The sequence below is a fragment of the Lithobates pipiens genome, unplaced genomic scaffold (assembly GCF_037356315.1).
Source record: "Lithobates pipiens isolate NorthernLeopardFrog02 unplaced genomic scaffold, aLitPip1_a1.2 Scaffold_35, whole genome shotgun sequence".
NCBI lineage: Eukaryota > Metazoa > Chordata > Amphibia > Anura > Ranidae > Lithobates > Lithobates pipiens.
The window spans coordinates 2,251,162-2,268,371 of NW_027507811.1; the positions used below are offsets into that span (position 1 = coordinate 2,251,162).

Below are 17,210 nucleotides of genomic sequence, written 5' to 3' on the forward strand. Positions count from 1 at the left end.
AAGTTGGAAAAAAAGGTATCCTGCTGGTCCCTGAAACCTTCAAAGAAGATGTACCGGTGATAATGGGCATGAATATCCTGCGAGAGTTGGATCAAATTATGTTCACTAAAAGGGGGCCGGGCTATTGGAAGAATGCCACTCCACACAAACCAACGCAAAAGGCATTTCAACGGTTAATCCGGTTTTGTGGGACACAGAAGAGTGTCCCAGTACATCAGTCTGTAGGAAATATTCGAGTGCCGGGAAGGGCTACCCTTACCCTCCCTCCTGATCGGGAGACTATACTGACTTTGCCCGTGGGAACCTCCCGCAACCTTGAAGGTATGGAGGTGATCATTGAGCCTGCAGGCCTGGGAGAGTTAGGTCAGGATGTCCTAGTGGCCCGGACACTGGCAGTAGTCCAAAATGGACGAGTACCCATAAGAGCTGTAAACGTTGGACAACGGGAAGTCTCTCTGGTGCCAGGAGTGGAACTGGCTCGCGTGTACCTACATCGGGGAGAAGTGCTGAGTCAGGGAGAAGTGACTCTAGCTCCGATAGGCAATTCTGCTTGGACCTTGGCAGTTACTGCAAAGCCTGCAGAGGCACCGACCCCAGAATGGAATGGGACAGTCATCTTGGAACAAATGGAGATAGATGTGAAAGCTCTAAGTCCGGATCATTTACGAGCAGTTGAAACCATGCTGTGGGAGAATCAAGCTGCGTTTGCCCGCAATGCCAATGACTTTGGTTGCACAGATGCTATCACACATGAGATACCGACGGGGGACACTCCCCCAAGCCGAGAGAGATATCGACAGATTCCACCCAAGTTGTATCAAGAGGTGAAGACATTGCTGAAACAGATGATCGATTCAGGAGTGGTTCGGGGTAGTCAAAGTCCCTGGGCAGCCCCAGTGGTGCTTGTCAAGAAGAAGGATGGCACCATTCGATTTTGTGTGGATTACCGGAGATTGAATGCGTGCACAGTGCGGGACTCATATCCTCTGCCTCGCATCGAAGAGTCCCTAACAGCCCTAGGGCGGGCTAAATACTTCTCCACCTTGGATTTAGCAAGTGGATACTGGCAGGTACCGGTGGCTGAACAAGACAAGGAAAAGACAGCATTCATACTTCCCATGGGTCTGTTTGAATTTAATAGGATGCCATTTGGGCTGTCTAATGCCCCAGGAACCTTTCAGAGGCTGATGGAAAAATGTCTGGGAGATCTAAATTTTGAAGCTACCCTGATATACTTGGATGATATTATAGTGTACTCTGCTACTTTTGAAGAACACTTGGCCCGATTAGGACAGGTACTTGAGCGACTGCGGGCCCATGGCCTGAAGATAAAGCCAAAGAAGTGTCATCTCTTCAAGAAGGAGATCGAGTACTTAGGCCATACGGTGTCCAAAGACGGGGTGCTGCCATCCCAAAATAAAGTGGCTGCCATTCAACAATGGCCGGAGCCTAGAACGCTGCGTGAGTTGAAGGCCTTCCTTGGTCTGACTGGTTACTACCGGCGGTTCATCAAAGACTATGCAAAGATAGCGGGCCCTCTGAATGAGATTTTGAGAGGAACTGCTGGGCAATCCAAGAGTCAAAGTGTTCCCTGGGGACAGAAGCAAGAGGAGGCCTTCCTGACCTTGAAAGAGGCTCTGACATCGGCCCCCATCTTGGCTTATGCTGATTTTGACAAACCATTCTTCTTATCTACTGACGGTAGTCTCTACGGACTCGGGGCAGTGTTGTCACAGATGCAGGACGGACACGAAAGAGTGATTGCCTATGCCAGTAGGTCCCTGCGGGATACGGAGCGAAACCCTCATAACTATAGTTCCTTCCGGCTAGAGCTCCTTGCCCTGGTGTGGGCCATGACAGAGAAGTTTGCCGGTTACCTTACAGGGGCTAAAATCTTTGTACGGACTGATAACAATCCCCTGGCCCATCTGGATACTGCTAGACTGGGAGCCCTGGAGCAACGTTGGGCAGCTCGCCTTGCAAAGTATGACTTCTCAATTCGCTATCGCTCTGCTACAGAGAATACCAATGCTGATGGTCTGTCGAGGGTTACTTTTGAAACTCCATTGGGAGAGCTTGATGAACAAAAGGAAGAGGATGAAATTCCAGACTTCCGCAAGTTTACACCTCCAGCAGTCGCAGCACAGACAAGCGGGGAGGCCCGGTCCCTGCCTAAGGCATTAGCAAGAACTAATGAGGAATGGGGGCGAATACAAGATGAAGACATTGGACTGCGACAGATAAAAGGTTGGGTGGCTCGGCAAAGAAAACCAGACAGAGAGGAAAGGGCTGATCTTGATGCTGAGATGAAGTCAATTCTACATCAATGGGACAGACTAGAGGTTCATGGAGCTGTTCTATACCGCAAGTGGCAGCAGCCTGCCGATCTGGAGGCAAGATGGCAGGTTGTCATACCAAGGAGTCTGGCACTAGAGATAGCCAGGGAAGCTCATGAATTTGGAGCTCATTTCGGGCCAGTCAAAACTTACCAGTGGCTGCAGCGTTATGTGTATTGTCCACGACTGGAGGTCGTAGTTGAAGAAGTCTGCCGACAGTGTAGAGTGTGTGAGCTTACTAAAAGCACAGAGCAGAGGGCACCCATACAGCCCATACAGACCAAGGAACCGCTGGAGGTATTGCTGATAGATTATCTCCTCGTGGGACAGTCAGCCAGAGGCCCACAATACTGCCTGGTCATGATTGACCACTTCTCCAAGTTTGCAGTGGTCACTCCAACTCGGGACCAGACGGCTGAGTCTGCAGCTCGGGCCATCTGTCAAGATTTCATCCGGGTCTATGGATGCCCGAAACGGATTCACTCAGATCAAGGAGCATGCTTTCAAGGGAAAGTGATGGAGGAGTTACACCGACTGTATGGCATTGGAAAATCCAGGACAACTCCATATCATCCCCAAGGGAATGGGGCCTGTGAGCGCTTTAATCGGACTTTGCTTCAGATGCTGAGGACCTTAGAGGAGGACAAAAAGACACACTGGCCAGACTATCTGCCTGAATTAGTCTGGGCCTACAATAATCGTGTCCACACTACCACCGGCTATACCCCATACATGCTACTGTTCGGTAGAGCCGGACGAGAAATTGTCGAATTGAATTTGGAACAGCCAGAAGATGTGATAGAGCGATCAACCACCTCATGGGTGAAAGAACACCGCAAGCGACTCCAGACCATCTGCCGGTTAGTAGGCCAGAGATTGCAAGAAAAGACTTATACTGACCGTCCTCCCATCCAAGAGATTCCGTTGCAACCTGGAGACCGGGTGCTGGTTCGAGAGAAACGGCCCAGAGGCAAGTTGAGTGAGCGTTGGGAGGTACAGCCGTACAAAGTGATCAAGAGAGTGTATCCCAATGGTCCAGTTTACGAAGTTCGTGTTGAGAATGGGGAGTCGGCTTCAAGGGTTCTACATAGGAATATGCTACGGCCATGTCGGTCAGAAGATCGGATACCTGCACAGAGGACACCACTCCCTGCCCCTTCCTCAGAATTTGTCATTTCCGATGGGAATAATATTGAAGACTGGTGGATTGTTCCTGACTCTGCACGTGATGAAGCCCCTGTTATAGAACCAGTACCAGCTCCAAGGGAGGAAGGACAAGTCCTAACAGAAAGACAAGACCTTCGGAGATCTAGTAGGTCTACTGCAGGGGTTCCACCAAACAGGTACAATGCTGATCAGTTTATTTGGTCTAACTGTATGTATTATGAACAATGTTGTGCTGCCGTTAAAGATTGATTTAACCCTTTTCTTCCCCATGGACTATATAGCAAGGCCGAGGACGGCCACCTTTAAGCGGGGAGGCATGTAGGGGTCAGCCCCTAGGATTACTGAACTATATTGCACTGTGTTCCATCTATAATATATACAGCCTGCTATTTCCAGTTTAGCCACAAGATGTCACTGTTGCTGCCCACCCTTCAGAGGAGAGGAAACAGGAAGTGGCAGTGAGAGAGAACTGTGAGGAGTGTGTGGGCAGCTGAGGAATTCCTGTGCGGAGCTGAGGAAAAGTCAAGTCTGCCCTGAGGAGAGGGAGACTTTGTGTGGATAAAGAGTCGCAGTATCCAGCTAAAGATCGGGCACCTCGGGCAGAGAGAGAGAGCTGTGGTGATTTTGGGCCGCATCTGTGTTCATCCATCCGTCCCAGACGGGCAAGCTGCAGCACTAGGAACTGGACTTCACCTGCCTCATGAAGGAGGCCAAGACAAGGGACCCTTCAGCTGTCTAACAAACTGTGAGTGAGCACCGGTGCTGGATTGTGATAGGGAATAGTACAGTCCCTACTGAGATAGTACGTTGTAGAAACGTGTCCCGATAAGCGGGAATCAGGCAGGACATATTAGAAGAGGGTAGCCTGTATCACTGTGCATGTGTTGGCGGGAAAGCCATTTTGTGTACCACATTCCAGTTAGCCTTACTGTAAACTACTGTGAATTGTTAATACTGTTATCCTCCTCCTCCGGCCATTATATCTTACTGTTTAATAAAGCCGGTCTTTGTTTCAGCCTCCTTGTCTGCTGTCCCGTACTTGAAACCTGCATTGCGGTCTCCTATACCTCTGACCGCTACAATTGTGCCGAATACCTTTGTTATAGCGCCGCTCTGCACTTCTGTGACCCGCCGGAGCCTCTCTTCCCCGCAATTATATTATAGAAACACACACATTGTACATTATATACTACTGTGATAGACTGGATTATAGGATTTTACAAGCTTTTTAAACCAGGGCTTATTTTCAGGGTAGGGCTTATATTGCAGCCTTCCCAAAAAATAATGCTAGGTCTTATTTTCGGGGTAGGTCTTATTTTCAGGGAAACTCGGTATAGTGCCAACAGATTGCGCATCACTTTACAACACGAGGGCAGACAGTACAGTTACGATACAATTGAATACAGGAGGAATCAGAGGGTCTTGATCATAGGAGCTTACAATCTAAGAGTGAGGGTGACATGATACCAAAGTTTATAGCTGTGGGGGATGGGCTGATTTAGAAAATAACAGTCCAGTTGTCCAGCTGTTCGCCCGTTCAACGAACACCCGATATTATTGGGGGGCGTCCGAACCGTTTGTTCGGCCCGCCGAACGACCACAGTGCACTGCGCCGCTGCACAGTGCATTGGATGCCCTGATTGGCTGAAGCAATGAAAGCTTTTTCCAATCAGGGCACAGAGCACTGTCAGAGCCATGTTTGGAGAAAGTAATGATGACTCTATCCAATCATGGCTCATTGCTCTCAGTCCCGCCCCCACACTGTAAAAGTATTCTCTTTCAATAGCGGCCATTTGTAGTGTGATATCAATAGAACACGGCTCTATTCAGTGCTATTAGACAGTTAGTGTACTATAGTGTCCTATTCGGATTCTATGGAACATAAAATACAGTCACTGCCACCCTCATGCCCAGCATCTACATGCAAGCTTGTCATAGTAGCTGTTTAAGATCCACCCCTTCATCTGTAAACCCCACCCCTTCCTCTTTAGGCTCCACCTCTTCCTACTAGAGCTCTCAGGAGTTGGTCAGAGACTGCGGACATGATACAGTAGATGGTCAGAGACTGCAGACATGATACAGAAGATGGTCAGAGACTGCAGACATGATACAAGAGATAATTGTAGACTGCGGACATGGTCAGATGCTGGGGACATGGTCAGGGGCTGCGGAAATGGTCAGAGGCTGCGGACATGGTCAGAGGTTGCTGACATGGTCAGAGGCTGCTGACATGATCAGAGACTGCGAAAATGGTCAGAGGCTGCGGACATGGTCAGCATCTTCTCTAACATGATAAGAATCCTTCTTCCAAAACATTTGCCGGTTATCATTACTTACATCTCTGTGACCGTCACTCAGCCCGAGCCCAGCCAAGCCGAGGTGAGTCAAGACCGCCTGCTCTCCCGCTCGAGCACAGCACAGTGGAGAACGCCCCCCCCCCCCCGACGAGCACAGCCAAGACCGCCTCCCCCGCCCAAACACAGCCAAGCGAAGACCGCCCAAGCACAGCCGCGCAGAGACCGCCCCCCTGCCCGAGCCCAGCCAAGTGGAGACCACCCATGCCAGTCACTTTGTCAGCCTAGGCCAAGACACAGTGCTGGCGAAAACAGAGATGGAGAGCTTTCCAGTTGACTATTCACTGGGTCACTGAGCCATGAGACTAGACCACTGGCCAGAACTTGCCCAGTATGTAATTGAGCTGTTGGGTTGCCCTGCATCCAGCATGCTTTCTGAATGGGCATTCAGTGTTGCCAGAGGTTTTGTTACTGATAATAGAGCACGTCTGTCCACAGACTCTGTGGACCGGCTGACATTTATCAAAATTAATCAGTCCTGGATTACCAGCAGCTACTGTATGAAGCCCCTGATGCGGATGTCGTTGATTAAGTGTTTTTGGGATGTGGAATCTCTGCAAGACTTCTAGGCTGCCTAGAGTTGTGGGTGTTGATTTCATCTGGAAGAATATTTTTGGTGTAGGTTTCATGGGCACAATTAGCACCCAAAGACGAATTTTTCCGCACCTGTTTGACGGGTGCATATCATTACAATTTCTGACAGCAAGGCCAATGCTTGCTGTCATCAAGAGTACCTCTATAGGGTTATGGTGTGAAGGCGCCACCAACACCCAAAGCCCAGTTTCTCTGCACCTGTTACTTCTATCCAAAGTCTGCCGAAGAGACACCAGAATTTTTCCAAAAATTCTCTAATCTTGTTCCCAGTGCACTACATTGCGGCCTCATCATACAGACTGGACCCACAAGCCATTTTTTACAAAATAAAGAAAGCTTACAGGGAAAATTAAATTTTTTGGGGCTTTATAAATGCAATTGTTGCTGCAGCAGGTTCTATACATGGTACAGATGTGCCACTTTACAGGTTGACTAAAGCCCCGTACACACGAGAGGACTTATGTCCGACAGACTTCCGAAGGAGTTCTGCCGGAGTTCCGACAGAGTTCTGACGGACTTTTCGACTGAGCGGACTTGGCCACACACAATCACACTAAACTCCGATGGATTCGAACGTGATGACGTACGACTGGACTCGAATAAGGAAGTTCATAGCCAGTAGCCAATAGCTGTTTTAGTCCGTCGGAATAGCATACACACAAGCAAATTTTTCAAAGGGACCGGGTCCGGCGGAGTTCCGTCGGAAAAATTTGAAGCATGTTCCATTTTCTAAAGTCTGTCAGACTTTGGCGAATCAAAAGTCCGTTGCAGCCCACACACGATCGAATAGTCTGACGGAATCAGTCCGTCGGACTTTGGATGTTGAAAAGTCCGCTCGTGTGTACGCGGCATAAGGGGACCCTCCAGGTACTATATTGAAAATAATTTTTATTTTTTATTGTTATTTCTCATTCTCTCACTTTAAGCATCAATAAATTAAGTTTTTTACTAACATTTTTTCATTGATACATGTCCCACAGGCCAGTACCCAGACCCTCATAACAATCATATGCCCAATTACTTGCATAGAAGCCTTCAGTTCGAGTCTCATAGATTTCAATAGGGTTCGTTATTTGGTTCCGAAAGTTCCGGTGCGAACCAAACAAGGCTTATCCCTACTGGTCAGGCTCCACAAAATGTATGGGCTGATCCAATCACCCTGCCAAGCCACCTTACCTGGGGATTGGTCAGATTACCATCAATTGCAAAAGTGCATGAGGATGATCTCAGTTATTTGTAGCAATCCATGTCTGCTGAAGGAAACTAAGGAGTCTATCTTATAAAAAAAGGTGCGAAGCATTTGCCCAGCCATGAAAAATCCTGTCCGTAATTTAATGAACACAGTGCTTTCCTTTGATCTTTAGCTCCATCTAATGGCTATAATGTGGTATTTTTTCCTGAAATACTGTACCTCCATTAGTAAAAATGGTGCAACACAACATTATGATCCCTAGATGGAGCCAATAATCATAGGAAATCATCAAGAAGATCAAGAAATAAAATACAGCCCAACTTTTTATATTCGTTTTTATTTTTTTAAAATAGACCTCTATCTGTTTTTACACAAAATGTACAAAATGTACTCAGCTAACGAGAGGTAATGACTCCATTTTTATTTTAAAAGCCCTAGACGACCGCCTTTTAAGTGGGGGGGGGGTTAACGTGTTTCGTCCTGGAAGACGACTTGAGAAAACAGACCTCTTGCAAGAGAATAATAGACCTCTAAGTCTCCATACCACAAAATGTACTCAGCCAATGAGAGGTAATGACTCCATTTTTATTTTTCTCCTGCTATCAATGGCCGACACGGTACAACACTTCATCCATGTCTTTGGTGATCTCTGATCTCCTTATCAACTGTTTCTTCCATGATGAAGATCAGCCATGGAGTATATCTGAGGTGTATATCAGGGTGTGCTTCTTCCCCAAATGTCCAGCAACATTCATATACAAGACATTTCCCGCACTCACTAATACACCTCAAGGGTTGTGTGGGACCCCCTGATGTACAGGAAGACCGGACTTCAGTGAGGAACAATTCCCTCACTCAGACCAGGAAAGTTCGTTCTCCTCCGTGTCCAATCTCAGATGACTGTAAACAGAGGACTTCTGTGACTGACAATTCCCAGACTCAGGACAGGGAAGTGGCTTCTCCCCCTTGTGAGAGCTCTGATGTATGACAAGCCTGGATTTATAGGCAAAACTTTTCCCACATTCAGGACAGGAATGAAGCTTCTCCCCCGTGTGAGATATCTGATGTGAATAAAGATGGGACTTACATGAAAAACATTTCCCGCACTTAGGGCAGGAATACAGCTTCCCACCTGTGTGCAATCTCTGATGTATGTAAAGATTGCTTTTCTGTGAAAAATATTTTCCACATTCGGAACACGAATACGGTTTCTGCCCCGTGTGTAATCTCTGATGTCTATAAAGAATGGACTTATCTGAAAAACATTTCCCGCACTCAAGACAGGAAAATGGCTTCTCCCCCGTGTGAGATCTCTGATGTGTGACAACCCTTGATTTATTTAAAAAACTTTTCCCACATTTAGGACAGGAATACGGCTTCTCCCCTGTATGAGATCTCTGATGTGTGTTCAGATTGGACTGCGTTGGAAAACATTTCCCACAGTCGGGACAGGAATACGGCTTCTCATCTGTGTGATATATTTTATGAACATTAAGATGGGATTTTGAATAGAAACACTTCCCGCAATTAGCACAGGAATATGGCTTCTCTCTGGTGTGAGATCTTTTATGCACCTTAAGATCGTAGTTAGAACGGAAACACTTTCCGCACTCATTACAGGAAAACCTCTTACGTTTTGTAAGGATGGCACCGTCAATCACAGTTTGAGGTTCCTCAGGATAAGAGGAATACGATGGTCCGGCACCGTCCCGCACAGTCTGAGGTTCCTCAGGATAAGAGGAATACGATGGTCCGGCACCGTCCCGCACAGTCTGAGGTTCCTCGGGATAAGAGGAATACGATGGTCCGGCACCGTCCCGCACAGTCTGAGGTTCCTCGGGATAAGAGGAATACGATGGTCCGGCACCGTCCCTCACAGTCTGAGGTTCCTCGGGATAAGAGGAATACGATGGTCCGGCACCGTCCCGCACAGTCTGAGGTTCCTCAGGATGAGAAGAATACGATGGTCCGGCACCGTCCCGCACAGTCTGAGGTTCCTCAGGATAAGAGGAATACGATGGTGCGGCACCGTCCCGCACAGTCTGAGGTTCCTCAGGATAAGAGGAATACGATGGTCCATCTACACTGTGTGGTGCCGGATGGACATTTGAGGTAGTCGGGTTTTCTCCTGGACTATACTGTGTGATGTCCTCATCTTCTACTTTACAGTCTGGAGACAAAGTGAGACAATCCTCTGAGGTTTTCCTCATCTCCCGTCCATCTACTAAAATAGAAATACAAAGATTATTACTAGACAGGAGTAGATTGCTTCCCCTAACCAACCAAGATGGAGACTGGATTGATCCTGAAGACCACCATCATTGGGTAACTGAAAAAGATGGGAGGATGTTATCACATTATTATCAACATGTAAAATAGAACATGAAAGGCACATAGTAAAAAAAATTGAAAATAAAATCTTTAAGTATATAAATAGTAATAAAGGGAGGTCAAATCATATTGGTCCCATAAAGAATGATGAAGGGAATCTGGTTACTAGGAATCGGGGGGCTTCAGTAATCAAAACTGCAGTGTTTAATCCCATGACACATCACAGGAAGCACCTCCATGGCTAACAGAGGACAGAATTAGCAATAGACTTGAAAAACTTAACATTAATAAGTCACTGGGACCAGATGATTTGTACCCGAGGGCCCTTAAGGAACTCGGTCAAGTAATTGCCAGACCATTGTTTCTAATTTTTGCAAACAGTTTACTGACTGGAATGGTACCAGGTGATTGGAGAAAAGCCAATGTAGCACCAATATTTAACCAAGATATATCCCTGGGAACTACAGACCAGTAAGCCTAACATCAATAGTATGCAAGCTCTTGGAGGGGATGATAAGGGACTATATACAAGATTTTAGTAATGAGAACGCTATCATTAGCAGTAATCAGCATGGATTCATGAAGAATCGTTCTTGCCAAACCAATATACTAACCTTCTATGAGGAGGTGAGTTCCCATCTCAATAAAGGAAGGCCCGTAGACGTGGTGTATCTAGATAAAGGAAGGCCCGTAGACGTGGTGTATCTAGATAAAGGAAGGCCCGTAGACGTGGTGTATCTAGATAAAGGAAGGCCCGTAGACGTGGTGTATCTGGATAAAGGAAGGCCCGTAGACGTGGTGTATCTAGATAAAGGAAGGCCCGTAGATGTGGTGTATCTAGATAAAGGAAGGCCCGTAGATGTGGTGTATCTGGATAAAGGAAGGCCCGTAGACGTGGTGTATCTAGATAAAGGAAGGCCCGTAGACGTGGTGTATCTGGATAAAGGAAGGCCCGTAGACGTGGTGTATCTGGATAAAGGAAGGCCCGTAGACGTGGTGTATCTTGATAAAGGAAGGCCCGTAGACGTGGTGTATCTAGATAAAGGAAGGTCTGTAGACGTGGTGTATATAGATAAAGGAAGGCCCGTAGACGTGGTGTATCTAGATAAAGGAAGGCCCGTAGACGTGGTGTATCTGGATAAAGGAAGGCCCGTAGACGTGGTGTATCTGGATAAAGGAAGGCCCGTAGACGTGGTGTATCTGGATAAAGGAAGGCTCGTAGACGTGGTGTATCTAGATAAAGGAAGGTCTGTAGACGTGGTGTATATAGATAAAGGAAGGCCCGTAGACGTGGTGTATCTAGATAAAGGAAGGCCCGTAGACGTGGTGTATCTAGATAAAGGAAGGCCTGTAGACATGGTGTATCTAGATAAAGGAAGGCCTGTAGATGTGGCATATCTAGATAAAGGAAGGCCCGTAGACGTGGTGTATCTAGATAAAGGAGGGCTCGTAGACATGGTGTATCTAGATAAAGGAAGGCCCGTAGACGTGGTGTATCTAGATAAAGGAAGGCCCGTAGACGTGGTGTATCTAGATAAAGGAAGGCCTGTAGATGTGGTGTATCTGGATAAAGGAAGGCCCGTAGACGTGGTGTATCTAGATAAAGGAAGGCCCGTAGACGTGGTGTATCTGGATAAAGGAAGGCCCGTAGACGTGGTGTATCTAGATAAAGGAAGGCCGTAGACGTGGTGTATCTAGATAAAGGAAGGCCCGTAGAGGTGGTGTATCTAGATAAAGGAAGGCCCGTAGACGTGGTGTATCTAGATAAAGGAAGGCCGTAGACGTGGTGTATCTAGATAAAGGAAGGCCCGTAGAGGTGGTGTATCTAGATAAAGGAAGGCCTGTAGACGTGGTGTATCTAGATAAAGGAAGGCCCGTAGACGTGGTGTATCTAGATAAAGGAAGGCCCGTAGAGGTGGTGTATCTAGATAAAGGAAGACCCGTAGACGTGGTGTATCTAGATAAAGGAAGGCCCGTAGACGTGGTGTATCTGGATAAAGGAAGGCCCGTAGACGTGGTGTATCTAGATAAAGGAAGGCCGTAGACGTGGTGTATCTGGATTTTGCAAAGGGACTTGACACAGTTCCCCATAAACGTTTACTGTACAAAATAAGGTGGGTTGGCATGGACCATAGGGTGAGTACATGGATTGAAAACTGGCTACAAGGGCGAGTTCAGAGGGTGGTGATAAATGGGGAGTAGTCGGAATGGTCGGGGTGGGTAGTGGGGTCCCCCAGGGTTCTGTGCTGGGACTAATCCTATGTTACATAGTTAGTCAGGTTGAAAAAAGACACAAGTCCATCCAGTTCAACCAAAAAAAAACAAATATATAATAAATATACCAGCCCATATACCCAATTCTATACCCACAGTTGATCCAGAGGAAGGCAAAAAACCCCAGCAGAGCCATGATCCAATTTGCTAAAGCAGGGGAAAAAATTCCTTCCTGATCCCCCGAGAGGCAATCAGATTTTCCCCGGATCAACTTTACTTATAAATGTAAGTACCCAGTTATATTACGTACACTTAGGAAATAATCCAGGCCTTATAGCAATCTACTGAGCTGGCCATAACCACCTCTGCAGGGAGTCTATTCCACATTTTCACAGCTCTTACTGTGAAGAAACCTTTCCGTATTTGGAGATAAAAACCTCTAGACGTAAAGAGTGCCCCCTTGTCCACTTTGTTGACTGTAAAGTGAATAACTCGACACCAAGTTCCCTATATGGACCCCTTATACATTTGTACATGTTGATCAAATCCCCCCTAAGGCCGCGTACACACGGGCGGACTGTTCGCCCAACCTTGTCCGCTGAACAGTGTTTGGGCGGACAGTCCGCTCGTGTGTGGGCTTTCAGCGGACAGTTTCAGCGGACAGTTGGACGGACAAAGTCTTTCGGAAATTCCGAAAAACTGTCCGCTGAAACTGTGTTTGAGCGAACAGTCCGCCCGTGTGTGGGCTTGTCCGCTGTACTTTCGAAATGAGCGGACTGTTCCCGCTCGGAAAGTCCGCCCATTTCGAGCGCGTGTACAGGTAGGCGGGGCCCGCGAAGGAGACGTCGCGGGCTCCGCCGCCTGGAATGGGCTTAAAGGGGAACCCCAACGCCGAAAAAAATCGGCGTGGGGGTTCCCCCCAAGTCCACACCAGACCCTTGTCCGAGCACGCTACCCGGCCGGCCAGGAAAGGGGGGCGAGCGAGCGCGCCCCCCCTCCTGAGCCGTACCAGGCCGCGTGCCCTCAACATGGGGGGTGCCTTGGGGAAGGGGGGGCCGCGCGGCCCCCCCACCCCAAAGCACCTTGTCCCCATGTTGATGAGGACAAGGGCCTCTTCCCGACAACCCTGGCCGTTGGTTGTCGGGGTCTGCGGGCAGGGGGCCCCGGATACCGGCCTCCCACCCTATGTGAATGAGTATGGGGTACAATGTACCCCTACCCATTCACCTGTGAACTAAAGTACAATAAAAAACACAACACAGAGAAAAAATATTTTATTGCACAGCTCCGGGGGTCTTCGGGGGTCTTCGGGGGTCTTCTCGCCGGACTCCTCCGCTATGTGTGTGTAGCTCTTTTGCTAGCGGAGGAGTCCGGCTTTCTTCCTCCCCGCCGCCGGCCTCTTCTCCCGACTTCGGGGGTCTTGTCCCCCTCTTCGGTTCTTCTGCCGGGCCACCGCGCCTGGTCCGGTGGCCCGGTCTTCTGTCGCCGTCTTCCGTTCTTCTGTCGCCGCCTTCGGTTCTTCTGCCGGGCCACCGCGCCTTCTTGTAGCTCTTTTACAGGCGGTGGCCCGGTCTTCTGTCGCCGCTGTCCTCGCCGCGGCCTTCCGTTCTTGTTCTTCTTCTTGTTCTTCTTCTTCTCCTGGAGATGTTGACTCGACGAGCTCTCCGGCCGGAATGCCAGGGACACGCTCCGCTGCCACTTATATAGTGACAATGGGGCGGTGTCACATGGTATATGTCACATGGGTTGGTCACATGGGTTGATGTCACATGGGGACTATGACATCGTAAGGGGGCGGGGTCACCATGTGACCAACCCATGTGACATATACCATGTGACACCGCCCCATTGTCACTATATAAGTGACCGCACAGCGCGGCTCTGGCATTCCGGCCGGAGAGCTCGTCGAGTCAACATCTCCAGGAGAAGAAGAACAAGAAGAAGAACAAGAACGGAAGGCGGCGGCGGCGGCGATGACAGCGGCGACAGAAGACCGGGCCACCGCCTGTAAAAGAGCTACAAGAAGGCGCGGTGGCCCGGCAGAAGAACCGAAGGCGGCGACAGAAGAACGGAAGACGGCGACAGAAGACCGGGCCACCGGACCAGGCGCGGTGGCCCGGCAGAAGAACCGAAGAGGGGGACAAGACCCCCGAAGTCGGGAGAAGAGGCCGGCGGCGGGGAGGAAGAAAGCCGGACTCTTCCGCTAGCAAAAGAGCTACACACACATAGCGGAGGAGTCCGGCGAGAAGACCCCCGAAGACCCCCGGAGCTGTGCAATAAAATATTTTTTCTCTGTGTTGTGTTTTTTATTGTACTTTAGTTCACAGGTGAATGGGTAGGGGTACATTGTACCCCATACTCATTCACATAGGGTGGGAGGCCGGTATCCGGGGCCCCCTTCTTAAAGGGGGCTCCCGGATTCCGATAAGCCCCCCGCCCGCAGACCCCGACAACCAACGGCCAGGGTTGTCGGGAAGAGGCCCTTGTCCTCATCAACATGGGGACAAGGTGCTTTGGGGTGGGGGGGCCGCGCGGCCCCCCCTTCCCCAAGGCACCCCCCATGTTGAGGGCACGCGGCCTGGTACGGCTCAGGAGGGGGGGCGCGCTCGCTCGCCCCCCTTTCCTGGCCGGCCGGGTAGCGTGCTCGGACAAGGGTCTGGTGTGGACTTGGGGGGAACCCCCACGCCGATTTTTTTCGGCGTTGGGGTTCCCCTTTAAGCCCATTCCAGGCGGCGGAGCCCGCGACGTCTCCTTCTCGGGCCCCGCCTACCTGTACACGCGCTCGAAATGGGCGGATTTGCCTCCGCCTTACGTGGGCGAGTCCGTTCATTTCAAAAGTTGAGCGAACTGTTTGCCCAACCTTGTTCGTCAAACAGTCCGCTCGTGTGTGGGCAAGTCCGCTCATGCAAATTTTGAGCGGACTGTTTGATGAAACTGTTTGCCGAACAAGGTTGGGCGAACAGTCCGCCCGTGTGTACGCGGCCTTAATCTCCTCTTATCAAGAGAGAATAAATTCAGTTCCTCTGATCTTTCCTCATAGCTGAGCTCCTCCATGCCTCTTATCAGTTTGGTTGCCCTTCTCTGCACTTTCTCCAGTTCCCCGATATCCTTTTTGAGAACTGGAGCCCAAAACTGAACTGCATATTCCAGATGAGGTCTTACTAATGATTTGTACAGATGAGATCTCTCTCTCTGGAGTCCATACCTCTCTTATACAAGAAAGGACTTTGCTCGCTTTGGAAACAGCAGCTTGGCATTGCATGTTATTATCGAGCTTATGATCTACCAAAACCCCCAGATCCTTCTCCACTATGGATCCCCCCAGATCCTTCTCCACTATGGATCCCCCTAGTTGTACTTCCCCTAGTATGTATGATGCATATTCTTAGCCCCCAAGTGCAGAACTTTACATTTCTCAACATTAAACCTCATCTGCCACATAGTCGCCCAATTAGACAGAGCATTGAGGTCGGCTGGTAAATTGGTGACATCCTGTAAGGACGTTATTCCACTGCATAGCTCGGTGTCATCTGCAAAGACGGAAATGTTACTTTTGATCCCAGAACCAATATCATTTATAAAGATATTAAAAAGTAAGGGTCCCAGCATGGAACCTTGGGGTACACCACTGATAACCTTACACCATTCAGAGTAAGAATCATTAACCACGACTCTCTGAATTCTGTCTTTTAGCCAGTTTTCTGTCCATCTACAAACTGATGTTTCCAAACCTGTAGACTTTACCTTACACATGAGCCGTGTGTGCGCAACTGTATCGAATGCTTTTGCAAAATCCAAATATATCACATCCACCGCCACCCCTCTGTCCAAGTATACCACGTCCACCGCCACCCCTCTGTCCAAGTATACCACATCCACAGCCACTCCTGTCCAAGTATACCACATCCACAGCCACTCCTCTGTCCAAGTATACCACATCCACAGCCACTCCTCTGTCCAAGGTTTTACTTACCACCTCATAAAAAGAAATCAGGTTTGTCTGACAACTTCGGTCTTTCATGAATCCATGCTGTCTGTTGCTTAAAATATTTTTTTCCTGCAAGAACTCATCTATGTGGTCTTTTATTAATCCCTCCAGTATCTTCCCAACTAGAGAAGTTAAACTAACAGGTCTATAATTACTTGGTAAAGACTTTGTTTCCTTTTTAAATATAGGCACCACATTGGCCCTGTGCCAATCCAGTGGTACTATTCCTGTCATTAATGAGTCCCTAAAAATTTGATACAATGGCTTTGAAATTACAGAGCTCAATTCTTTTAGGATCCGTGGGTGAATGCCATCAGGTCCAGGTGCTTTATCCACCTTTATTCTGTCCAAATATTTCTGGACCATATCACTCATGAGCCATTGTGGATTTGGGGCTGTGTCACTACCACCCCCATTATGGACATGAGCTCCCCCATGTTCCTTTGTATACACAGAGCTGAAGAAAGTATTTAATAAGTTATCCTTCTCTTGGTCCCCAGTCACCCACTCCAGATTATTTTGCAAAGGGCCTACATGCTCAGACTTAACCTTTTTACTATTAATATATTTGAAGAATTTTTTGGGGTTTGTCCTACTGTCTTTTGCAATCTGTCTTTCATTTTGAATTTTTGCATCCTTGATTTCCTTTTTACATATTCTGTTATATTCCTTGTAACATTTAAATGACACTAGCGTTCCTTCATTTTTATATTTTTTGAAAGTTCTTTTTTTATAGTTTAAAGCTTATTTAACTTTGGCCGTGAGCCACATAGGTTTTATTTTTAACCTTTAAAACGTATTGCCCATGGGAATATACTTTGCCGTGAGATCACAAACAAGCTTTTTGAAGAATTCCCATTTCTGTTCTGTGCCCATTGGTGCCAATATTCTCTCCCAGTCTAAGTCCTGGAGAGCAGCCCTCATCCTTGGAAAATTTGCTCTCTTGAAATTAAGCGTTTTTATCTTTCCCGTATGTGATTTTTGCTTACAGCGAATATCAAATGAAATCATGTTATGGTCACTGCTACCCAGAT

General features: G+C 48.2%; 2 protein-coding genes across 4 annotated transcripts in view; both read right to left on the bottom strand.

Annotated features, from left to right (window-relative positions):
• LOC143955878 (uncharacterized) overlaps positions 1-17,210 on the bottom strand; it is a 201,633-nt gene that overhangs the window by 30,125 nt on the left and 154,298 nt on the right. The window lies entirely within an intron of this gene.
• LOC143955794 (uncharacterized) lies at positions 8,208-10,307 on the bottom strand. Its single transcript, XM_077465915.1, has one exon. It carries the CDS (start codon positions 9,851-9,853, stop codon positions 8,495-8,497), a length of 1,359 nt encoding a protein of 452 aa, XP_077322041.1. The 5' UTR covers positions 9,854-10,307; the 3' UTR covers positions 8,208-8,494.

Coding starts and splice junctions, on each gene's coding strand:
- LOC143955794 (XM_077465915.1), bottom strand. CDS start 9,853: ATGAGGAAAACCTCAGAGGATTGTCTCACTTTGTCTCCAGACTGTAAA.